The sequence below is a fragment of the Pygocentrus nattereri genome, chromosome 13 (assembly GCF_015220715.1).
Source record: "Pygocentrus nattereri isolate fPygNat1 chromosome 13, fPygNat1.pri, whole genome shotgun sequence".
Classification (NCBI taxonomy): domain Eukaryota; kingdom Metazoa; phylum Chordata; class Actinopteri; order Characiformes; family Serrasalmidae; genus Pygocentrus; species Pygocentrus nattereri.
In genome coordinates this window covers 4718200-4745567 of record NC_051223.1, presented here as the reverse complement: position 1 = coordinate 4745567, position 27368 = coordinate 4718200, and the positions used below count along the sequence as shown (strand labels likewise).

Genomic DNA, 27368 nt, shown 5'->3' with positions numbered 1-27368 from the left:
TTTGTAGTTCTGTAGTGCATAGCTGTGCCAGTTGTGTCCCATTTGTCATTTTGGCAAACAATGGGGTGCTCAGAAGTGCCTTCTATGTGCCCTTACTGTTTGTCTAAATTAGTAAACTAAAAAAGAGAAAGACCAAGACGTGTGATTTTCTGTTGTGTGATAGAGTAAGTTTGCTAACAATGAGCTATGTCAGTTTTTTCAGTGTTAACCCTGTTTTTCACTTACCTGGTGGTTTGTACAAATTATTCAGATCTGTTTGTAAGGAAAACAACTCAAGTTAGATTATAAAAGTTTCTAGCACATTACACATGTAAATTCATAGTAGAAATGTATTCAACATGCACTCTGGATTTAGTGAATGGAATGAGAAGAGCCAATATGTGAAAATGTCTTGAGCAATCACTATAGAGTGTGAAGGGAAAATATAATTCCATAATAAAATTAAGACCAGGAGGAACAAAGAATATCTGTTCATTTACATTCTAGATAATAAGATCCTGAAAACAAAAAAAGAACAGTAAACAATGAATACTATACCAGAAAATGTAATGACAGAGATTACCAGGATCAGAATGCACATCGAGAGCATAATCAGAAGGATTAGTCCTACATTACCTGTAAAAATGAAAGGATACATGAACATCTATGAAAATCCCAAATAAAAATGTACAAAAACAAGGTTACAATCCACACACACACCACATATGGATTTACAGTTCCTGTAGAAAGAATTAAAATTTAGAACCACTGGCTAACAATGTTTGCACATAGAGCAATTAGACCTCCGCATTTTAACCCATCCATGCAGTGAAACACCACACACACACACTAGTGAACACGCACACTAGGGGGCAGTGAGCAGCCCTATCTACAGTACGCTGGGAGCAGTTGGGGGTTAGATGTCTTGCCATCGCGCCCCTAATGGTAACAATTGATGGGAAAGGCAAAAGGGATAATAGAAAGTACTTCTGAATATTTAAACAGAAATTGTGAAAAAAGGAATTGCAAGTTAAGATTCATTTCATGCAAATTCATTACTCGATAGAGTTTTATGGTTTTATATTGAGGAACCATGAGCTGTCTGAATTCTATACTCCACCAGGGTATTGTGTAGAGCCTGTGTTTGGTGTAATTTCTTATTTGTCCAAGGAAAGAAGCACTGAAATACTACTGAAGCCGGTTACACATGAGAAGCTCTGCAGTGCTCAGAAGCGGCACTATAGCACTGGAAATCAGAAAATGCAGAGTGCAATATAAGAAGCATCACAGAAAATCATGACATTTTTAAAAGCCCCGGTTTTGTTTACATCCTACTCGTAAAGATTTAATGGAGTAAAATTTTCATTATCATTTAATTACTCGTTCTTTATGGTCTCACTGGTTTCAAACGAAAAAGTATCTCGCGAAATATGATGTGCCTGGGCTAGTAACCCCCGCGACCCTGATGGAGAAGCGGCTTGGAAAATGGATGGATGGGCTAGTAACACAAGGTGAAAACAGACGATTAACATTTGTCTGTTTATCTTTAAGAATATAGACTCACTATTCTCAGCCTCCGTCGTGTGTTTAGTCTGTGTTCCTTTTTGTCATGTCTGTCCCTCGATCTCTTGGTGTTGGCTCGTTGACCCTGGACTGTTTATACCCTGATTATGGATTTGCCCCTAATAAATCTCACTTCTCTCAGCAAATGCGTTTGCCTCATCATCACTCCCCCGCGTTACAGAAAGAGCAGCCTACCAAGGACGCAGTGAGAGTGCGAGACTCTGATATGTGGTTTTTCCGTTGGGATGAAACTCCTACTGTTTCGATACCGCCCGAGTTAGCCAGGTCTCCACGTCACCAATCCGAAGACAGCAAATCCCCTGGCGCTGTGGGTACACAGGTATCTCGTCATTCCCATAGAAGAAAGATCCCGCCTTGGGTCTACCCGTCCTGATCAACATTGCAGGGAGGAGCATCCTGTAGCGCAAGATGAGGTTAGATGAAAGGAACATTCAGGAAACCCATTCTATGGCACTCGGCTCCCTCTCAAGTGCCACTGCGAGCTTCCCATAGCTCAGGTGAGCCTGGGGAGCGGCCCGAGAGGGTTCCTTTTCTGTACGTTCCACCCGTTTGTCACATGTGCCATGTGTGGACACCGCCCGAGTTCCTGATAAAAATGCCGCACCCTGCGGCACACCTATTCCTGTGGCCGCAACCCACGGCACACCCACACCCCCGGACCTGCTGCTACCAGTACCACCGCCTGTCGCCACGCCTCCAGACCCATCGCCTGTCACCGCGCCTCCGGACTGACCAATCTCGCCTTCGCCTGTGTCTGTTGCTCCCCGTGGGCCTCCTGTTCCGCCTGTGTCTGCTGCTGTGTTGGTTCCTGTGCCTCTGTCTGTTCATGTTCCTGTTCCGTTGTCTTTTGCCTGGTCTGTGTTGCTTTTTTGTTTTCTTCCTCCTGTTGTACCTTAGGTTTTCCATCGTTTGCTATCATTTTCTGTTGTGCCTCCTCGTCCTCCCTCTCGGCCCTTGTTTCGTCCTCAGTCTGTTCTTCATGTTTCTTCAGTTCCTGGGTCTTGTGCTGTCTCTCCTGTTTCTGCTCTGGTTTCTGTGCCTGTGCCCTTGGCTCCTGTTGTTCCATTCTCTGCTTCTGTGTCTGATCCTCATCCTGCCTTGTCTCCTGTCTCAGCCTCTGCCCTTGTTTCCTTGCCTGCCCTGTTTCCTGTGCCTGCCCTATCTTCTGTTCCTCGTGTCCCGTGTCTTGTCCCTCCTAGTTCTGTCTCTGGTTTTGGTCCCTTGTGTGGTTTTGTGTTTGGTTTTGTTCACACGCTTCAGTGCTGCACGCCTTGGGGTGTGTGGGTACTGTCACGATTGGCCCCTCCCAGTCTTCCATGTGCTTGCTTGTTTTGATTCTTTGGTTCTGCCCCCTTGTTTCTAGACTCCGCCTTTGATTGTTTTCACCTTTTTCTTCTTAACCCTCATTGTTCCTGTATTTAAACCCTGTGTTTTCCCCTGTTAGTTTGCTGGGCTTTTTGTCTGTTGCCTTTCTGTGTGGTTATGTAATGTTGTTCATTTTCATTTCTTTTCTATAAAGCAAGCTTTGCCATGAAAAAGGTTCTATGTATATTATTATTATTATTATTATTATTATTATTATTATTATGAAATGTTTTACATACCACTGGCTTCAATCACTTCAGGAGTTAAAAAAACCATTAGAAGAACAATAAAGGTTGTGAGGCCATGAAGAACACCTGGAACATCTGTGAATGACAAAATGATAAAAGGTTATTTCACATAATATTGCCAAGTGTTACGTTAAACAGTAACACTCTATCAGCAATGTTAAAACTTTGATATATCTTCTATTGCGGCAACATTAAAACTGGCTCATGTGTTGCAAACAGTGTCACTGAAGTGCTGAGATGTGTGTGTGTGTGTGTGTGTGTGTGTGTGTGTGTGTGTATATATATATATATATATATATATATATATATATATATATATATATATATATACATACATACATACATATAAATAATAAATAATAATATTATAAATTAATAATATTATTAAACACTCACCGGCCACTTTATTAAAGTAGTAAAAGGTTTGCATTATTTCTTCGTGCATACTTTCAACAAGGTGTTATTTAGTTATTTGAGTTACTGTTGCCTTTCTATCATCTCGAACAAGTCTGCCCATTCTCCTTTGATCTCTCAACAAAGCATTTTTATCCACACATCTGCCGCTCACTGGATATTTTCTCTTTTTTGGACCATTCTCTGTAAACCATAGAGATGGTTGTGATCCCAGTAGATCAGCAGTTTCTGAAATATTCAGACCAGCCCGTCTGGCAACAACAACCACACCACGTTCAAAGCCACTTAAATCACCATTCTTTCCCATTCTGATGCTCGGTCTGCACTTCAGCAAGTTGTCTTGACCACCTCTACATGCCTAAATGCATTGAGTTGCGGCCGTATGATTGGCTGATTAGCTTTTTGTGTTAACAACAGAAGTGGCTGGTGAGTGTTTGTATCTGTGTGTGTCTATGTGTGTGTGTGTGTGTGTGTGTATATATATATACACAACCCCAATTCCAATGAAGTTGGGACGTTGTGTAAAACATGAATAAAAACAAAATACGATGATTAGCAAATCCTTTTCAACCTATATTCAATTGAATACACTACAAAGACAAGATATTTAAATGTTCAAACTTTATTGTTTTTTGCAAATATTCATTAATTTTGAATTTGATGCCTGCAACACGTCCCAAAGAAGTTGGGACAGGGGCAACAAAAGATTGGGAAAGTTGAGGTGAACAGGTTAATTGGAAACTGTCAGTGTCATGATTGAATATAAAGGGACCCTGAAAGGCTCAGTTGTTCACAAGCAAGGATGGGGCGAGGTTCACTTTTGAACAACTCTGTGAGCAAATAGTCCAACAGTTTAAGAGCAACGTTTCTCAATGTGCATTTCATCATCTACAGTCCATAATATCATCAAAAGATTCAGAGAATCTGGAGAAATCCACATTTCAAATTGTTTTTGGAAATCATGGATGTTGTGTCCTCCAGGCCAAAAAGGAAAAGGACTGTCCGGATTGTTATCAGTACAAAGTTCAAAAGCCAGTATCTCTGATGGTGTGGGGATGTGTTAGTGCCCATGGCATGGGTAACTTGCACATCTGTGAAGTCACCATTAATACGACAACGGAAACCCCAGACTGTTGCGCAACTGAAGTTGTACATCAAGCAAGAATGGGAAAGAATTCCACCAACAAAGCTCCAACAATTAGTGTCCTCAGTTCCCAAACGCTTATTGAGTGTTGTTAAAAGGAAAAGTGATGTAACACAGTGGTAAACACGCCCCTGTCCCAACTTCTTTGGAACGTGTTGCAGGCATCAAATTCAAAATGAGTGAATATTTGCAAAAAACAATAAAGTTTATCCGTTTGAACATTAAATATCTTGTCTTTGTAGTGTATTCAATTGAATATAGGTTGAAAAGGGTTTGCAATGCATTGTATTTTGTTTTTATTTATGTTTTACACAACGTCCCAACTTCATTGGAATTGGGGTTGTATATAAATAATGGACCAAAATGACTTGGAAAAAAATCTGGTTCCATCAACTTGAAAGTAAAGTTGGTTTCTTGTAAAGTTACCATTTGACAACAATGATATACACATATAATAGTAAATATACAGGAATCTGTGGCATTTCATGTGGTACTTACACTTGGTTAGACGTTTAGACCGAAATTCAACCAAGATGGCAACTGAAATTCAGAGAAAGAGGAATATCAGTGTAGTTATTTTTGCTGGACCAGCAAAAAGAACTGCTCAAATTATTTGTGGTCACTATTTTCTTAAATTCATTTTGCATTTATTTAACAATAACATAGTTAATGAATGTAGTTAATATGAAATCTTACATAAACAGGGACACCTGTGTTCAAAAATTTTAACTCGGAAATGTGCAGAATACAAAAAGCCTATGCAGTGAACAACAAAGTGTTATGCAGGTGTGGTGTGCATCACATTTAGCTCATATTTTGAAATGCATTAAGTTGTTCTTCTCAAAAATTATAATAAAGTTCAGTTCAAATTGAAATGAATAAATAACAAGTAAAGAATATTTCTTTCCGCCCAATGACAGCTGGGATAGGCTCCAGCACCCCTCCGCGACCCTGATTGAGAAGCGGCTTAGAAAATGGATGAATGGATGGAAGTAAAGAATATGGACGTATTGACGAAAATGGCTACAATATACTTTCAAAAACATAAATTTTAAGACAAAAAAATTTACAACCTTAATTCAAAACATTTGGGACACTGTGTAAAATGCAAATAAATGTAAAATAAAGACAGAGCGCAATTATTTGCAAAATCTCAAAGACCAATGGTTTATTCACAATAGGATATAGAACACATATCAGATGTTGAAAGTTCATCCATCCATCCATCCATCCATCCATCCATCTATCCATCATCATTCGCTTATCCATGTCCGGGTCACAGGGGCAGCAGCCTAAGCAAAGAGGCCCAGGCCTCCCTCTCCCCCGCCACCCCCTCCAGCTCTTCCAGAGGGATACTGAGGCGGTCTCAAGACAGTCGAGAGATATAATCCCCCAAACGTGTCCTGGGTCTTCCCCGGGGTCTCCTCCCCGTCAGACATGTCTGGGACAACTCCCTAGGGAGGCATCCAGAGGCCATCCTTACCAGATGCCCGAACCACCTCAACTGGCTTCTCTTAACATGGAGGAGCAGGGGCTCTACTCCGAGCCTCTCTGGACAGAGCATTCCACCCTTTTCTGACTGAGGACCATGGTGTTAGATTTAGAGGTGTTGATTTTCATCCCAGCTTCTCCTTGGATCACCACGTTACTGTGGTGGAAAGATTTGCATGCCTACATGGTCCTAGGAGCTATGTTGTCAGGGGTAAAAGCTCCTGGTAGGGTATCCCAAGGCAAACAGGTCCTAGATGATGGGCCAGACAAAGGGTGATCCAAAAACTCCATATGATGGAGACCGAAAGCGTTCCGATCCTCCTACTGAAACCGGCTCTCAGAACATGGAACGTGACCTCTCTGGCAGGGAAAGAGCCTGAGCTAGTGTATGAGGCTGAGAGATACCAAATAGATATAGTTGGGCTCACCTCAACACATGGTGGGGGCTCTGGAACAGACTATCTTGAAAGGGGTTGGACTTTATTCCATTCTGGAGTTGTCCAGGGTGATAGGCGTTGGGCAGGAGTGGGCTTACTCATAGCTCCCTGGCTCAGCACCTGTACGTTGGGGTTTTCTCCAGTGGACGAGAGGGTTGTTGCCTTGCACCTTCGGGGTTGGGGAACGGGCTCTGACTGTTGTCTGTGCTTATGCATCGAACAGCAGTTCGGAGTACCCAGCCTTCTTGGAGACCGTGGAGGGGGTACTGGAAAGGGGACTCCATTGTATTGCTGGGTGACTTCAACGCTCACGTGGGCAATGACAGTGAGACCTGGAAGGGCGTGATTGGGAGGAACGGCCTCTCCGATCTGAACCCGAGTGGTGTTTTGTTATTGGAGTTCTGTGCTCACCACAGTCTGTCCATAACAAACACCATGTTTGAACACAAAGGTTTGCATAAGTGCACATGGCATCAGGACACCTTAGGCCGCAGTTCATTGATTGACTTCATAGTTGTGTCACCGGATTTGTGACCATGTGTTTTGGACACCCAGGTGAAGAGAGGAGCGGAGCTGTCGAACGATCACCACCTAGTGGTAAGTTGGATCAGATAGTGGGTGAAAATACCAGACAGACCTGGCAAATCCAAACAGGTTGTGAGGGTTTGATGGGAATGTCTGGCAGAGGAACCTACCAGAAAGATCTTCAACTCCCACATCTGACAAAGCTTCAACCACATACCGTGTCAGGCCAGTGACATCAAGTCAGAGTGGGCCCTATTCTGTGCCTCCATTGTCGATGCAGCGGATTGGAGCTGTGGCCGCAAAGTTGTAGGTACCTGTCATGGCAGCAATTACCCGTTGGTGGACACCTTGGGTAAAGGAAGCCATCAAGCTGAAGAAAGAGTCCTACTGGGCCTGGTTGGCTTGTGGGTCTCTGGAGGCAAAAGATGGGTACCAAAGGGTCAAGTGGGTTGCGGCTTTGGCGGTTGCTGAGGCAAAAACTCGGGTGTGGGAGAAGTTTGGTGAGGCCATGCAGAAAGACTATCAACAGGCACTGAGAAGGTTCTGGCAAACAGTCAGGCACCTCAGGAGAGGAAAGCGTTTCCCAACCAACACTCTATACAGTGGGGCTAGGGGCTGCTGACTTTGACTGGGGACATAATTGGACAGTGGAAGGAATACTTCAAGGATTTTCTCAATCCCACCAACAATCCTTCCCTAGAGGAGGCAGAGCTTGGAGATCCGAGTGAGGGTCCGTCCATCACTCAGTCTGAGGTAGCCAAGGTGGTTGGAAAACTCCTTGGTGGCAGAGCAGCAGAGGTGGATGAGATCTGCCTGGAATTCCTGAGGGTTCTGGATGTTGTAGGGCTGTCTTGGCTGACACACCTTTGCAACATTGTGTGGACATCTGGGGCGGTCTCCCTGGAATGGCAGACTGGGGTGGTGGTCCCTCTTTTTGAGAAAGGGGACCAGAGGGTATGTTCCAACTATCGGGGGATCACACTTCTCAGCCTACGAAGTAAGGTCTATGCATGGGTACTGGAGACCAGAGTCCGACCGATAGTCGAATCTCAGCTACAAGAGGAACAATGCGAGTTTCACCGTGGTCGTGGAACACTGGACCAGCTTTTTATCCTCACCAGGGTCCTGAAGGGTGCATGGGAATTTGCCCAACCAGTCCACATGTGTTTTGTGAATTTGGAGAATGCCACTGTGTAGCATCCCCTCTTCTTTTAGTAACAGTCTGTAAATGTCTGGGAAACTCCACTTGCTGGAGTTTCGGGAGAGGAATGTTGTACTATTCTTGTCTGATGTAGGATTCTAGTTGCTCAACAGTCCTGGGTCTGCTTTGCTGGATTTTTTGTTTCATGATGCATCAAATGTTTTCTATTGGTGAAAGGTCTGGACTACAGACAGGCCAGTTCTGTAAGGGTCCAGCCATATGAGAAAAGAAAGGAGATCAGTGAGGGACAGACAGCATCCCCTTTATCTGCCCTTTCCCGCCATTTTTTCCATTCTCAATCATCGAATGTTTAAATGTGTCGCATCTCAGGCCATTCTTTTCTTGGGACTTGGTCCTCAGCACCACATCTTGTTGCCGGCTCCCCAGCATATAACACTCCAGCGCTTCTTGGACTCTTGCTGTGTGCAGGGTAGCATCCAGTACCTGGTGGACTGTGAAAATAGGGAACCAGTTCAGGGAACACCAATTCCCAGAAGCCCGGGAGCTGATTAGGACTAATCTGGCACAAATGTGGGGCTCTCTACTTAAGGCTGTGGCAAATAATAGCGCTTTGTCACAACTTTGTAGAGGGGTGATCGGTATGAGTGACCATTTCCTATCAAAAGTAAAAGAAAAGAGTGCTTGACAGGAAAAGCCACTCAGTTGAGAAAAAAAAAAAACTATGAGAAAATCAAGGAGAGCTGTGAGGGACAGACAGTTCCTACGTTAAAAGGAAAAGAAAAGAGAGTTATAAATTGATCCTGTTCTTCCTGTCGTAACGTGAAAGCTAGCTTTACTTTTTGGCTTTTTATCTTCTCGTTTCTATCTCAGCCTTTGCTTGAGCATGCTGCTCCCAGTGTTCCCTTTGTCTGCCCTTTCCCGCCATTGGTGGTTCGATCCTGGCTCTGAGCCACTTCAACCCCAACATGCATAATCACTCCATATGGACTCCATCACCTCATTAGTTCTTTTAAGATCCTTTCTCACAGGTGTTTCTCTCTGCATTTGGGTCTGCCTTCCTGAGGTCCCAGCACAAATTCAGCACCAGGACTTTACAGAAGAAGTGCAACCCTGTACCATCTAATGCAACCCCGTACCATTAGATGCAGGCATTTGAACTGTGCACCGGTAAGCTTGATGGTCGCTCTTGAGTCTGCAGTACATGGCGTCCATGGTTTCCAAAATGAATTTCAAATTTTGATTAATCTGACTACAGAACTGTGTTCACAGACAATGATTTCTGGAAGTGTTCCTGAGCCCATGCAGTGATTTACAGTGCAGAATCATGCCTGTTATTAATGCCGTGCTGCCTGAGGGCCCAAAGATCACAAGCACCCAATACTGACAACCTTGTCCCTTGTGTTCAGGGATTTCTCCAGATTCTCTGAACTTTCTGATGATGTTATGTCCTGTAGATGGTGGGATATCCAAAGTCTTCGCAATTTTACGTTTTTGCAGATTGGTGAAACTCTGCCCATCTGTGCTTCCGAGACACTCTGCCGCTCTAAAATGCTGTTTGTTTTTTTTATTAGTACCACTTTTCCAGCCTTTTGTTGCCCTGTCACAACTTTTTTGAGATATGTTGCTGCCATCAAGCTTTAAATGTGTTTTATTTACATTTATTTACATATTTATATATTTAGATAGCGTCCCAACATTTTTGAAATTGGGGTTGTATTTTTAAAGGTCAATAGTATGAGCTTGACATACAGCTTAAACAAACATCACAAAATCAATGCAGTTGAATTATCACCATCACAAGCACTATGACACAAAAAGGTATTTGTACACCAGCACATCATGGCAGGTATTTGGAAAGAAGAAAAATATGACTGGTTCAATAAGCAAGTTCCATAAGCAATCACTTTGAAGTTAGTATAATAGCTCACAATAAAAAAAGTCATTCCTACCTAAAAAGCTGAGAATATTCAACACCAGTACAGCTCCAGCAAAACCCATCCATCCTTCATTCTGTGTTCGCCAGCCATGTAGTCCAAACACTAGAGTAAAAAGACAAAAAATATGGAGTTCATTTTGTGCCAAAGGTTTCCAATAAAATAATAAAATCCCAAGCAAAATATTGAGCATGAAAATGTGTAAAATACACTGTAAACACAAAGAGTTAAATCAAACTTAATTTTTCAAAAAGATTTCTATTCATTTTCTCTCATTTTTCTATAAATATATTACTAATTTTGCCAGTTTTTGCGATAATTTTTTTTTCTATTTGCTGATTTTGCTGATATATTTTTTGCTTCTGAAATCACTCATTTGCTTTTGATGTCTTTCTTTTGTTTCTGACTTTCAGCACTTTTTAACAGGGGGTGGGTCTTACAGGAGGGCATTCACTTTTATTTTCTGTTGGTCAACTGATTTGGAGTGACAGCTCTTCTGAACACATAAATGTTCATGTCATGTCTGACCTCATGAGCAGAGTTTGACATATTTACTAATGTAACATTGTCACGTCTTCTGCCGAGGATGCCTCCTCCACCTGCTCCTTTTTACTCCGATCACTTGAGTCCTTGAACGACCCAGAGGACTCCAATTCCCATGAACCAGTGGGAGACCACGTGACTTCTACTCCACCACCATCAACCAATGAATATTCATTTCAGCATTCAGCCTCACCAGAATTCTAAACTGTCACACATGTTTTTCATTACAGCTAATTAGTCAGTTAGTATATAAGGCCTGGGCTTTAGCTTAGAATTTTGTGAAGTTTTGCCAACCTTTTTTGTTGCATACTGAGCATTCTTTGCTTGTAGAGTTCTTTCATGTATGACCTGTTTTTTGTATTTCTGACCTGCCTTTTTGTCATTGCCTTTTTTGGTTTGTTCGCTGTATTCTGTAGGAGAGTTTGTTTTTGAACTCAGACTGGTTTTTGGCTACTCTCTGGATGTCCTGTTTATTTTGGTTTCCTTGCTCTCTGGGTCTGACCCTCGTCTGTTCTGACTACGTGCTCTGTACATCCAACAAAACCTCAAGTAAACGTCAACCTTGTCCTTTTATCTGCGAGCATCTGATCTGTGTTGACATTGTAACAAACATATATTCAGGATCTTGTGAAAAGATGTGTAAACTATGTAGCTATATATTTTGAAAGTTGAAGTATATTTCCACAAGATGCCTTGTTATCAGTGCACAGTTCAGACGCCAATATCCATTATGGTATGGGGGTGCATTAGTGCACATGGCATGGGCGACATGCACATCTATACACCATTAATGCTGAACAATACAGAAATATTGGAGCAACATATCTGCCATCCAGATGATGTCTTTTTCAGTGAAGGCCTTGCTTATTTCAGCAAGACAGTGTCAAACTACATTCTAGATGCTAAACCAGCCTGCTTGCAGTCCAGACCTGTCACCCATTGAAAACATCTGGGTAGATATGAAACAAGAAATGATAAAGGAGACACTGTTGAGCAGCTAAAGTCTGGTGTCAAGCAAGAATGGAAAAATATTTCACTTTCAAAACTACGGCAGTGTCCTGTCAGTTCCCAAACACTTACAGAGTGTTAAAAGAAGAGGTTATAAAACACAGTGGTAAACATGGCCCTGTCCCAACTTTTTTGGAACGTGTTGCTGGCATCAAATTCAAAATGGGCATATATTTTTCAAAAAACAACACAATTTCTCAGTTTCAGTATCTGATATGTTTTTGTACTGTTTTCAATTAAATATAGGGTTTAAATGCACATAATTTGCACAGTCTGTTTTTATGTGCATTTTGCACAGCGTCCCAACATTTTTGGAAACGGGGTTGTACGTTTTTGAAACAACTGTTTTCATTTTAGAAAATCAAGAAAAAAAATCATACAAAGTTATGAAAGGAATGATACAGGCCATTTAAGCTTTTGCTAAAAGGAAATGTGAACAGCATAAAATATCCCATTTTCTTGGGTCGGCAGTTAAGCCGCACCTTGGCGTAATACTCATCTAATAATAATATCTAATAATCGAATAAACATCTAAAATTACCTTTTGGCAAAAAGTTATTTTATAATATTTTTATACCACCACTGTGTAAGTTATGTTATTTTAAGTGTATAAAATAAAATATGTTACTTTAGAGCAGCACTGTCACTGGTTTTAGAAGTGCATCAGTGGGCTAACAACCGAGTTGAAAACATTATTAGTAATTCTTGTCTGGAAGTGTGTACACATGTATGAAAACATCTCATTTAATATCCCTGCAACAGTAGTTTTGATGTTGCTTTGACAACTGTTATTTATGTGCATATGTGATTGTTAATATGTAACAATCATGTGTACTTACCTAAATCAGCAATTACAGACAATGCAAGGTATTCAATTAGAGGTGAAATCTTGATTAGAACTTGAAGATTTGTATCTGTAAAAGATAATGCATGGGACCTTAATATATATGCTTCATTAGAAATGTATAAAAATAAAAGCCAATATAAAAGTTCCATCTGTGAGTGCTCACGTTTGAACCCTCAAAAACGGAACAACCTACACAAGATGAAACATGTAGTAATAATATCAGCTTTATATTTCGCTGCTGTCAGAACAAAACCTTGTATCCCCATTTTTGTAATTTTTCAGTTTTTGACAATCTGAACTCGCCTATTGCCTTTTACATTGTGTGTAAATTTCATGATAAATGGGCCAAAAGAAATGGCCCAAAATTATGTGAAAAGATGTCTGGTTCCATTGACTTACATTAAAAATATAGTAGGTTTTTTCCTTCTCCTGTAAAGTTACTAATTTGGAGATACAAGGTTTTCTTCCAACAGCAGCGATTTATTACTAAACTATTGAAGTGAAATCTATAAGATCATTTTTTCCTCTAGGCAAAACAGAAATGCATTCTGTCTTTTTCATTTGAAAGCAACAGAGTCCTCAGATCAGCAAAATAGCACCATGCTACCGCACAGAAGACACATAATCGGCTTTTTTGCTTCCGGTTTTTGTAGTGAAGTATCTGTGTCTTCATGTGAAATCTAGTGTTTAGCTTGAAGCCTCATATAATCCAGCTGTGTGGATCTGAAATTTCATATGAAATGTTATGAGGTTGGGGCCCTGGTCTACAGCCCAAGGTCCCATGGGAGGTGGGCCCTCTCTCTCCTTCTCTCTCTCAGTTTCAAACAGATGAGATCATTTCAAATAAGTTCCATATGTTTACCTCAGTTGTGCAAAAACAACCATGCTCCCTATATATAATAGGTGTGTGACGGGGAGCAAGGAGGCGGATGCACGTGCTGAGATAAGCGAGTTTTATTATGGGCAAATCCAGGGTCATAGTCAAAACGGTCCAGGTTCAAATAGGAGAGCAGGAGAGACAGACACAACAAAATGAACACAGGCATAAACATTCAAACAACACACAGTAACCAGAACAACCAACAAAGACCAGCAAACACAAGGGGCAAACACAGGGCTTAAATACACAGGGAAAATGAGGGACAGGTAGAAAACAGGTGGAGACTATCAGCAGTGGAGTCATGAAACGAGGGGGCTAAACCAAAACAAACGCACATGGGCTAAACCAAAACACAAACACATGGACAGGACTGGGAGGGGCCAATGATGACAAGGTAGTTACAGTTGGAGCCCAGAGATGTGTTTGGCTTTCATTCTCTCTCTCTCTTTATATGCAAATAAATTCTTTTTATGCAAGACGGTGTCAACGAAGATTCCTTCATCACCTTCACATCATTGCTATTTGAATAAACAACAGTAGCCTATGTGTCTCCACCCATTTTGGGGGCAGTGGTTGTGATTTGTGTTTGTGTGTGTTTAAAAATGGGCTAATATCACACTGTGTATACCTGGTGGAAGTACGCCTAGGCATATTGTTCGAAGTGACCGGCTTTGCCTCCAACCGCCTCGACGTCAGTAACACTTCTCTGTGTAATCTGACTCTCGATCACTGTCAGATTGAGTCATTGTTCATTAGTGTGGCAGTACACTCAGCTTACGTCACGTGGTATTAGCCGGTATCAGACGATAGTATTGGTGCATTTGTAGAAGTGAGCTTGGTATCGGAAAGATATTGGTATCAGTATCAACGCATTCTTAGTCATCAGTCAACTGAACTGTTATGTCATCACAGCTTCTTTGCCTGCTCCAGTCATTCAAACATTTTGGGCACCTTTTCATAACCTAATGTTTTAAAATGTATTTTTAAAAAAGCCTGGAATTACGGGCGTTTGAAGTCAATGTAACTTAAAAACATACAGTACTGTGCGAAAGTCTTAGGCACCCAGGACACATTTTCAAAGTCTATTTATTTGTGTAAAATGTGTTTATTTGCTAAGAAAAGTGTTAATATCGGAATAAACAAAATGTATAGAATATTAATTATTAATGATATATATATATATATATATATATATATATTCAGTAAATTGTGCTCATGATGTAATTAATGATATTAACAAGTCTCTGTGGTGGCTGTGAAGGTGTCAAGAAAAAAATATGGACCCAATAAATTCTTGTTACTTTTTAATGTATATTTTAATTTTTAATATTACTTTTTTTCTAATGTATATTGTGATAAAGTCACTGCTGAGGTCAATTGTTTAAAGATTTGCTTAGATGCCTAAAACCTTCGCACAGTACTGTATAACTGCAATGGATTATGATACAGTTTAGCACCTTTTCATTTGAGAGTGCCATATCACCATGAACTACAGGACCACCTCAGGATAAAAGCTGAAATTATTTGCGATCTTCCTGCCAAAAATGTTCTGATTCATTGTAAACTGCGCTGAAATCTATTCAAAACCCAAACAAAATCTGTAGACATGATTCTGAAATTAAGCATACATGAATGCTGCATTTGTTTGACACAGAGCACAGTTAAGACAGTGATTAAAGTGACACCAAACAATAAAAATGTCACAAATGCATTATCAAACAGCAATATTAAATTCTTGCCATTGTCTGCCTACCTTTACAATCATAGACACGTGGAGAACATATAAGTAGGCGAAGAATCCTCAGAAGATTAATAATTAAACAAGTTACTGCCTCACTGAAGAAACCTGAAGAAACATGAGACCAGTTTTAATGAGAATTTTTTTATGTCAAGGAAAAACACACAATACAAATATTCAGTGAGTTTAAAACTGTTTGGACAGCTTCACTTTGGTTTTGTGCACACAGAAGTAAAAGTACCAAATCTTTTTCTTTGTGTTGTCTTTATGGCAGTGAGAGCAGCAAAAAACATAGAATCTGACATTTTCATATGTGGTACTGAAATCTGATGTGTATCTAATATGAAGCAGTGAGACTCAATCTAAATAACCAGATCGGAATTCATGAAACTTTCACGTCAATTACGTCAAATGTGATTTCAGGCTGCTAAGAGCTCAAACGTTTGGGGTGACGTTTCTGTACAAACCAAATTAGAAGACACGTATCCACATCACTCTGTTTTTAAAGGGATGTTTGTAGGGAAATGACCAAATGTGGCCATAGGCCAGTAAGAGTAATTACGCAAGAGGAATTTAAGCAGTAATTAATGATTAAGTAAGAAGAATAAGAAGTAATTAATGATTAAGTAAGAGGAATTTAAGAAGTAATTAATGGTCAAAATGATCTAATGACCATGGTCAAAAAGATCTAATGACCATTAATCATCAAAGTTGCATAAAAAAGAAAATGTTTTATTGCCTTTTATATGGTATGCTCTGCGTCTGATTATTAACAAATTTGTACGATGTGGAAACCAGTGGAGATTTGAGCATAAATGATGTATCAGCTTCAGTGCATAAAACCAGCCTACCAGCACCTCATTTACATATCATTTACATGAAGCACACACTAATTCATGCAGATGTTTCAGTAGCCAGCCAATAAAACGGCAGTGTGTGGCATGAAAGCTAATGGCTGTACTTGTGGGTGGGGTTTGATGCCCAGCAGTGAGTGCACTCCTCCCCTGCTGACCAATTACAACAAATGGAAAAAAATGCAATGTGAAATAAACAAAATATTCTCTGTGTTGTTAACATAGTAGAATGATTGTTTAATGTAATTAATTCCCTATAAATGCTGTATTATTGCAGTGTGTGACACGAGCTGTGTGTATGAAACAAAAACAAAAGCAAAAGTCTTTAAACTGAACATGAAATAGTTGCAGCATTTGTTTATATCAAGTACATCCACTTTTGTAGTGAACTGTCATGCACACAAATTAGTATTATTGATATTTTCTTTTGTTGTTTCTATTTTTGCTATTTATGTTGATAATAGCTTTGGTTAGTTAGCCACATCCAGCTTTTATGCCCAAATTTACATGCACTCCTACCAAATATGAGTTAGTTTGTGCAGATATGCCAAAGATGAACGTGATGAATAACAAAACCATCTGTGAGCCAGATAAGATGACCATAAGCATCTTTAATGAACAAGAACCAATGAGAATACTGAATATACGGTGGTGATGGAAACTTAATTAATGAGACTAACATAAATGCTAGTAAGTTATCATGTTACTTCTTTATAACATTAAAATTGCTTATTAGTCCATTAACAATGTAATACGCAACAGTTAGTACACCGATGATGAGTAAATAGGTCATAAACTAACTACAAACTAACTTATCAACTAACAGTGTACTCAATTACTAATTGATAAGTGCTTAATCAGTTACTAAGTAACAGCTAATACTTAATGAAGAGTTAATGAATAACTAAATAATAGGAAATTAATAGTTGATTATTCTTTAATTAATGATTAATTAGCGACCCTTAATGTAAAGTGTTACCGTTTTTGTGATGTGCCGTCACAGACTGTCAGGGCGCTGCACTTAGGATGTAAAAAAATCATCTTTTGACATTGGTGAATTGATTCAGAATCGTTCACGACCACATCGCTAAGCATCTAAGAATTTTTCCCACACCTCAAATGAATATTGTAATCTTGGTTGTAGAAAAACACTGATATAATACTTACCATTAAGCATACCCCAAAGGACGAAGGCCACAAACATAAGAATGTTTGGACAAAAGACAAGAACATACAGTATGATAACTGTGCAACTGCCTAAAAAGATAAAGAACAACTGCATTTGAGTGGTCCACAATTCAGTAACAAATTCCATAAATTCATAAATTTCTCATAAATGTGTTCAAATGAAGACTTTACATACCAGGCTCTTTACAGAAAGTGTATATGATGCCTCCAACCAAAAGTACAGATCCACACAAACAAGTAAAACTGCAGAGCGATAGTATTGCAGTGTGTATGTGGGAAAAACCTGAGGAGAAATTACAAGAGTTGTGTTACTATATGTGAAACGCAGAACAACTCAAAGTATCATATTATAAAGCAGTGGTGTACAGCCATCAGAATAACAGGGGTGAAAAGCACATTTGATCCTGAACACTGCAAAGTGCTGGGGTGGTGTCCTACCTTTCAGTTCATGCTGCTTATTTCAAGGAAACAAAAAATTATTGGCCAGTTTCATAAAACTAGCAGGTAACAGCGCTATGCCATGTAAAACGTGTTGTAGAGTAAATAAGCCCTACTCATAAAGTCACCATTGCAGTGATTAGCCAAAATGAATATGGTGAAAGAAGCAGAAACAAAGTTAAAAAGAAACCAAAATTCATGTAGCATGTAGTGCTAATTATTTTCAGATCAGAGACACAGGTGTGCCAGCAACAGCTGCAATGTATATAACAAGGTATCTTATAGAGCTCTTCAGACCAGAATTTGCAGAAGACAGAGCATTTCAGACCAAGGTCTGCAGGCTGGGGTGTGGCATATTGACTGAAGAAGAACCCTGCAGACAGAAAGATCATGACAGAGCATTGTTTGAGCACAGACTGGGCCGTCACAGCAGAACTACATGATTGTATCTGATCTCCTGACTCTCTTTGCTAGCTCAGAAAGGAATTTACATGAACTGTTTGCCATAATGTTCAGTCTATATACTGTAGATCAAAACATGTGTTTTAAGTTGTTATTTAGTCAGCGGAGTGGGTAAATGTGTAATTTGCTAATTACTCGCATGTGTGACCAAGCATTCACATCAATGAGGACAATTACCACTGGAGAGTATCATGGGAACAGCATTTGGAATGTAACAGGAGATAATGTATCATATGAGGAGATAAGTGACGTTTATTATGGGCAAATCCAGGGTCATCGTTTAAACGGTCCAGGGTCATAGAGCCAACACAGTTCCCTTGGAAAGTGATTGTATTGTATCTTTAAAACTCAAAAACTCACTTGAAGTACATTGTTTGACCTAAAGGGTGGTACGGTCGACCAGGGTCCTTTCTGTGTAGCGTCTGCATGTTCTCCCAGTGTCTGTGTGGGTTTCCACCCACAATCCAAAGACATGCAGCCAGGCTGATTGGACATGCTAAATTGCCCCTAGGTGTGAATGTGTATGTCTGTCTGTCTGCCCTGTGATGGACTGGCGACCTGTCCATGATGTATCTTGCCTTCTGCTCAATGACAGCTGGGATAGGGTTCAGCAACCCAGGGATGAGGGGTTTAGATGGTGTGTGTGTGTGTGTTGTTTGACTTTAAAGGCCATGTTGTACCTTTGATGCTACATTTACTTTGTTTGTACCTTGTAGGACAAAATGTACCTGAACAGAACCTCTTTTGACAGCGTATTCCAAAACACCTGAACAAGCACATGAAGAGCTTGTTAATCTGATTTCTGTGAGGTGTGCCAGATGAGGGAAAGTACACAAAGGAGCATGAGAATTGGGACTGAGAACCCATATCTTGAATATAATTTGAATATAATTTGATATATATATATATATCAAATTTTATCCCATCACTTCCCAGAGTGATGACACTCTGATTAATAGCACTGGGCACTCTAACAACATTCATAATGTCCAGTTTATTGCAATTCAAATAAACTGGCATACATTTTATTAGACAGACTGTTGTAGATTAGTCATGGGAACTGAGAACTGTGTGAATTCTTCTTTTGTATCAAGAAGCAAAACAGCTGTAGCATGATTTCATTTTCCTTATATCGCACACCCGTGGATGTGCCTATTGTGCATTGGCATATTGTGTTGACGACGCTGAAACAATATATTATGAAGCCCAATTTGACATAACAGAAAAAAATACAAATCTAGCTATTAGAGAAATAAATACATAGTACACAGTATAATTTGTAGTCCAAACAGACAATTATCAGCAATTATATGGCTCACTGGAGCTATGATAGGCTCTATTTCTTGTAAAGACATTTCACCATGTACATGTTAACTTACCCAAATGTATTTCCACCGTTGTTTGAGCTGAAAACTCCCCAGAGAGCACTTCACATCTATACAGGCCTTTGTCCTCCATTCGGAGATACTTCAATCTCAGTGAGAAGTTTCCTTTGTGGATTTCTTCAGGACCAAAGAACTCGACTCTGTCTCTGAATCTCTCATGGCTAAAATCTGTCAGGACCTCACCCTCTTGGAAGACCAGCACTGTAATGTCTTGATCCACTTTTGTCCATGAGACCCTTTCAAGCTCTTTAGGTGACATATGGGAGTCTACAGAGCAATTCAAAGTGACATCTTCACGTGCATACGCAGATACTGCATGACCTCCAGTCACAACCAAAAACTCTGAAAGAATAATCAAATAATTTAAATATTACAGGGCAGAAGTCTCAAATCAAATTATACAGTTTCATAGTATCTCTCTAATAAAGCTTGTTTAGCAATTGATTGAGCTAATTTTGACAAAAAGTAAGGCAAGTGGGTGTTGTTGTGAATACAAATCTTATTAAAATAAAATTAAGCACAGAGCGTGTGTATATATTTGTCATTTAGTTTCTATGATCTGGACCAGGGCAGAAGATGATGCATTATTGTATTGTAGTTTTGGTTAGCATAGTGTTCACACTGACCTAATTGACAATGAAACATGAGATACAAACAAAAGTCATAAGGATAACAAGCCATTACTAACTGAGCAGATTTATGACATAAATTTGGCAATTACAATATCCACTGAATTTTCAGAACCATAAATGTGTAAAAAGTAGTGACAAATCTGAACTTTTTAACAGTTGTTAAATTTGAAAATATTAGAATGTTTGAAATTTCCTTTAATGTTATTTGTTCTCATATTTAAGAACTATGACATATCTAAACTCCACACTCTACCAGAGGTCAGTGCAGATGATGTGTATTACGTTTTGGTCACAGGTGTTAATCTGTTTATCCCAGCGTCTAAAAGCTACTGTGCACCAGATGAGAAAAAACAGGGCAGCCTAAAGGACAGTTATAGCTTATAGAAAAGTACAGATAAACACCAAGCTCCAGCTCTAAACGTTTAACATCATTTGACACAAAGACATTTTATATACAAATCCACTTCCAAAATGATTGGGACAGTATTATGTCAATAAAAAAAGAATACAGTGAATAGAAAATTCTGTGTTATCTGTACTAAAAACTGAAACCAGTAGAATAAATACAATATTGATTATTTAAATTATGAATTTTATTTTTTATATATAAATACATGGACGTCTCTGATAAAGACAGCATCTAAAAGGCAGCATAAGTTGCTCCAAAATGTGTTTAGCATTAATGATGAATCCCATGACAGACCGTGGAGTTTGAACTTCACACTGACAACAATCTAGATGGTCCTTTTGTTCTTTAGCTGGAGAACATGACGTCCATTATTTCCATAAACATCTGAATCTTTGACTAATCAGACCACGGTACATGTTTCAACTAGATGAGCTCGAGCCCAGAGAAGTTGGCAGCATTTCTGGAAGTTGGTACAGTATATAACTTTAACTGTTCATAATACAGTCTTCACTTGCAAATGTGGATGCAGTGACAAACAGCATTTATTGACAATGGTTTTGCCTATATGGCCTATATGCTGATGGATTTTTTGGTGAGCCTATCATTTTTTGCAATTGAGTTTTAATATACATTTCATCTACTGTGACTTTTTTGGAATTATGATGTATTATTTATTATGTTATTATTCATGTAATTTATTTCCCTTCTTATTTAACTTTTTATTCATTTAAAAAACATTGTGAATTTACACATATTGCAATACCTGTGCCACCAGCCTCTCCTCCTCACCCTGCCTCTTCTAAAAACATTTCTCAAAACTCATCTGTTAGGTAAAAATGACATACAGAAGTAATGTAACAACAGCTAGGCACTCTAAGAGAAAGCCAATTCTACTTTACAGCTAATTCTACTTTAAAGGAGTTTTGTTACTTATATGTAGTAGCTAGTCTCCTTCACTTTCCTGAACCAAACTGCATTCATAAAGCCACCAAAGTGATAATAAAGTGCAATGTCTTTTATTAAAACACATCATGACAAATGCTAAGTATTTTTCAATGAGTCACAATATATTTTGAATATTTTTCAAATAACGCCTTAGAAACTTGAATTTCAAATTTGACTTAACTAATTTGACTTAACTGTCCATCCTTAGTTAGTATAGTACATTAATAGTAAAATATTATATTCATAAACATAATAATATTTGTTTATACTGTGTCATTTGACTACACTTGAGTGCTTGTTTGGAATTTAATATCAAATAAGAAATGCCCATCCATAGGCAAAATTATGTTGTGGTTAACTGCATTTGTAGGATTTATTTGTGGTAATGTAAGTCACTTAAAGTCACTTGTACAAGAATGAGTGTTCTTTAGATTATTGGTATGAAGAATTATTTTTCTGCAGAACACTGTAAAAAATGAGTGCTAACTTTCACCTACCAATGTCAACCAACGTTTGACCAGTTGCCTGTTGACTGTAAACAGAACAGTTGTAAATTCCTGCATCTTCAGTGGTCAGATTTGTGAGGAGGAGAGAGAAGTTTCCACGCTCGACCTCCTCAGTAAAGAAACGGGCTCTTCCACTGTAGGCCTGGTCTTGAGCCTCTGGTTTACCCTCTCCATCTTGGAATAAATGGACTAAAGCTTCAGAGTCTGTTCTCTTCCACTCCACTTCCAGAACTTCCAGCGGTAAGGGGGCTTGAATATAACAGGGCAGCATCACTGACCCCCCCAGCTTCACAATCAGAGGATCAGAAGGGCCTAGAACACGGAGCCCTGAAAGAAGAGCAAACACATTGAGATGAGTAATATTTTACTTTTTTTTTTTAATTATTTCTATACAATTCCAGAGAAAAGAGCACTGTTAAGGTAAATTTTAGTACCTCATAGTGTAAACAATGTAAATGTACTCTCAGAGGTATAATATGGTTCTTAAGGTGCAACTGTTTACATGTACACTACATTCACATTCCCAGGGAAGAGGGCCATGTTTATATTGTGTAGTACGGCGGAATGCTTAAATGTTTAACATTTTAATATTAAAGTGAACACTTACGTTGTAAGATCAGTGCATTGATGGTGAAAGAAACCATTAATAAGGAACACACCCACTGTGTGGTGGTTGGAGCGCGGGTAGGCGGCATACTGATTTCCAGGGAAAGATAAAAGGGGAGCAGTTGTTGGAAGAACTCTGTCTGTGTATGTGTGTCAGCGGGGGTAGCCAACCAGGCGAGAACCAGAGAAGGGCACGTAGCATACTCAGCGGCTGGCGTGCTTTGGTGTCAACTGTGGACTAATTGGTGCTGGTCTAACGCTGTCTGCATATTTATTAGCGATGGAGCAAGTATGCTGAGCAAGCAATTGTATTGACGTCAGTAGTGCCCGTTACCTGGAGTGGGATCGCAGCCGGGGCGCTTGCGGGCCACTGTTTCTTCCCTCAACAATGTTCTTTTTTATATTATTGTGTGCCTTTGCAAATGGTATAGGTGCCACATGTAGCTACTTTTGTGGATTGAAGTTTTTCTAGGATGCGGTGTTGGGATTGAGGTTTTAGGTATTACAGTTGTTACTTATGAAAACTTGTAATAGCATATCACAGGTTGTTTGTGCATGGTTGCACCCTGGAAGGTGTCTATTTTTTATTCTTTTCTTTGTTTTGTGGTCAAGGGGTGGGCTGCTCCGGTGCTCTGGTTGCACCATTTTTGGGTGTCTTATTTGTTGGTTGTGTAGTCTTGCCGTGGGTGATCTTTATTTGGTGAGCTTGGTTTTGTGTGGTTATTGGTCGTTGATTTAGTAGTACTGTTGGGAGAAGAGCACCGTGGGCTTGGGCACCTCCTTGGCCACATTTGTTTATTTGGACCTGTGCTACGCTAATTACTTCTGGTAATTAGCCTAAATCCCACACAGTTATTAATATTAACTCTAATCTTAAAGATTCTTTGTTCTTAATGTTTTTTTATAACTTTAAAATAAAATATGTACTGCAACTTTATACTCTGATTGATGCAGGTGTATTCTTGGCGGGCTCTAAACACTCTTTTAGCTGAGTGGCCTGTAGAGGGGATCCCCTTCCCCATAATATAGGGGTGGCATAGTCAAAGCTCTATTTATTTTAGGTGTCTGCATACGTACAAGGTTGGGTGCTTTCATTGTACCGATATTGCACCCAGTACCAGTGGCAGAAAAAGAAAATAAAAAGTCTGAAGTCAGTGCAGGATATATGACTTCAGAAGAATATGATACAATTATGTCCCTTAACTAAAAATACTGAAGATGTGTCCCCCCTCTGCCCCACATAGTGCCTTTTAATTTTTAATGCAAAATCTGAAGGATTGAGTTTGTATATGTACAGTGAGCCTCAAGGTCTTTACCAGAAAGCCAAACACAAAGAGGACTGGGGCTTTTTTCCACAATGTACAAAACAACCTGACCACAAAATGAACTTCAAACGAACCATACTCACACCACCTCAGACCAGTTCTTTTTTGAGGCTGTTTAGAGGATCTGAGGTCATTTGACATGTTTATGTATGTACACAAAACCACAAGTCCACAATGCTGAAAAGGTCCAAGTGTGATCACCCCATAAAAAGCAGCTTAGTCCTTTAGCCTTGATATACCTGGCTCACTAGAGTAAAGACAGCTCTAGCTCTACTAAAGACACACCACCATGTTCATGTTAACTTACCCAAATGTATTTCCACAGTTGTTTGAGCTGAAAACTCCCCAGAGAGCACTTCACATCTATACAGGCCTTTGTCCTCCATTCGGAGATCCTTTAATCTCAGTGAGAAATTTCCTTTGTGGAATTCTTCAGGACTAAAGAACTCGACTCTCTCTCTGAATCTCTGGGGGGTAAAATCTGTCTGGATCACACCCTCTTGTAAGATCAGCATTGTCACGTCTTGATCCACTTTCGTCCATGAAACTTCTTCAAGCTCTTTAGGTGGGATGTAGGAGTCAACAGAGCAATTTAGAGTGACGTCTTCATGTACATATGCAGATACTGCATGATCTCCAGTCACAATCAAAAATTCTGAAAGAAGAGTCAGTTAAAATATTACTGCGCAGAAGTCTCAAATCAAATTATACAATTTCATAATACACTGATCAGGCATTACATTATGACCAACTCCTTATTTCTACGCTCATTATCCATTTTATCAGCTCCACTTACTATATAGGTCCACTTTGTAGTTCTACAGTTACAGACTGTAGTCCATCTATTTCTCTGATACTCTGTTACCCTGTTCTTCAGTGGTCAGGACCCCCATGGACCCTCACAGAGCAGGTATATTTGGGTGGTGGATCATTCTCAGCACTGCAGTGACACTGACATGGTGGTGGTGTGTTTGTGTGTATTGTGCTGGTACGAGTGGGTCAGACACAGCAGTGCTGCTGGAGTTTGCAAAAAGTGCAGTAACCACAATATTTATTATTTTGGCTCATGAATTTCATTTTTTAAAAAATGAATATATATTCATTCCAAATTGATGCCTGCAACACGTTCCAAAAAATGCTGGAATAGCAGTATGTTGACCACTGCATTAAATCACCTTTCCTTTAAACAGCGCTTAATAAATTTATAAGGGAATAAATCTTCAGTTATATCAGTCTTCAGCTGCAAAACCATAAGGGGTCCTTCACTGTCGTATTTTGCACTTCATAATGCACCACATTTTTTTCAGAAGAAGACAGAAAGACCATTCTAGCGCTTGCATGCTCTGATTACGCAGCCATGCTGGAATACACTTCTTGCTCTGTTAGCTGAGACCTAAGCTGTTAGCATATCTGTGACCACTTCTTCTGTATTCTGGATTTGCGTTTCTGCTGTGTGTTGCATGCCTTGACTTCATCTAATCTCTTGTTCAATGTCTTTGTTTCAGCCATCACATCATTCGCTGTTTTTGGTTGTCCTTTCTGAATCCTTTATCTTACTAATAATGCTCTCAAGGCTAAATTTACCATCTTCACTGCTTTCTAATGAATTAGTACAGTTGCTGTTACCTTCCATCTTGTTTTGTTTCTGCCTTGAGTGACTGCCTTTTAGTTTTTCCCTTTTTTCTGTCATTATGCATGGTACAGGTCAGTGTCAGCAATCCCCCTTCTGGCCACCTGAGTTCTAACATGGTCACCACGACAACCCTAATGAGCCCTGTGGATTTTTACATTTTTAGTAGCATACATTTAAGCATTAATATTTGTAGTAGCATACTTTTAAGCATTAATATCAGAAGGCATTAACTCGCGCTTTGCGGTAAAGCGTTATGACATTCGCATGGCAGGGCAGGCGGAGAACAGACAGTATGTGACAAACATGCAGAGATGTACACAACAGGAAACCGGCCAAGGTCAAAAACTGAAGTAGGTCTGCGCTTAACCATTAAAACGTGAGGTTTTCGTTAGAACATGAGGTTTTCACATCCATATATGGTAAACCATATGTCCATTGCACCCACTAATCAGGAACATGTACACATTTAGGTTCAGCTTATACGCACACACATATTCAGCTTCAGGGTATAAAAGGAGTCAGAACACATTGGGAGGTCAGAGCTTACTTGGGAGATACATGATGCATTACATTACATTACATTACATTACATTTAGCAGACGCTTTTATCCAAAGCGACTTACAAATAATGTGGTACATAGAACAGACATAGTCAGGCCTTAAAGGAGGCCAAAGGGTAATAGCGGGGTAGAGAAGGGAAGGAGGGCAAGAAGGAGGTGCATGTTCTCTGTTTGTAACCTCTCCAGAATTCTGTAATAAAACCGTTTGTTTCACTTCAGTCTGATCTACTTGTCTCATTTTTTGCATCAACGAACACGCAGGACTGGTTTTGTCCACAGCCCCCACTGATCCTTTCCACCCTACTCTGCTCTGCTGTAAAAACCTCTCAGTTGCACTCACACTTTGCGAAGTTTTGCCAGTTCCTCAGCGTATGCCTTACCTAGCATTGTTTATTCCCTTGTCTTTTTTGATGTTTTGGACTGTTGCCTGCCCTTTGGACTGTTTTTTGCTCTTGCGCTTTTGGATACTTTTGCCTGTTTTTTTGCTGACAGCTTTTTGGATTTCGACTTCCTTTTCTGTCCTCGACCTTGCCCCTTGCATTTCAATGTTTTAATAAACCACCTTTAACCTGCATATGGATCCTTCTCACGTTCCTGAGAATCAATTGTTACAGTCAGTCATTTTCTGGTCAGTTTGACTAGAAGTCTTACAGCAAATTCTGCTTTACAGGACAACTTTGCACTGCTTTACATGTAGTAGCTGGCTAACATTTCGGATATGCACCCAGAAGTTGCAAATGAAGGTTAAATGAAACTCTGTATACAGAGGAGCACACTGCACATTGTTTCATTCAGATTGCTTCGTCCTAGTGAGAGTTATTACAGAATATTCGGGGCCTCTTTCGATTGAATTTCCATGTATAATACATTAATAGTAAAATACTGAGAGGCTGATTATATTTGAAATGCCCATCTAAAGCCAAAACCACGCAGATAAACCACATTTTAAGGTATTACGTGTGTGATAAAGTAAGCCACTCAAAGTCATGTGTTATTAGCACATGCAACGCATTCTTCATATTGATAATCACCCAGAGTAGAGTGGGACAAGGTGGCCTAGAAATCCATAGGAAGTGGTGTCATATTGATTCGTATGAAAACATACTGGACTTTACAGTCAAAGGTT

At 39.7% G+C, this 27368-nt stretch overlaps 1 protein-coding gene across 1 annotated transcript; it reads right to left on the bottom strand.

The window, feature by feature from the left end:
- Positions 1-7439: 7439 nt before the first annotated feature.
- LOC108431368 lies at positions 7440-22449 on the bottom strand (the record flags this gene model as incomplete). The annotated part of the gene is made up of 6 exons (XM_037544267.1): positions 7440-7534; positions 15315-15407; positions 17321-17410; positions 17517-17624; positions 19621-19968; positions 22110-22449. Coding segments are annotated over 6 exons (1074 nt in total), but the record flags the coding sequence as incomplete, so codon positions are not given.
- Between the last annotated feature and the right edge of the window lie 4919 nt (positions 22450-27368).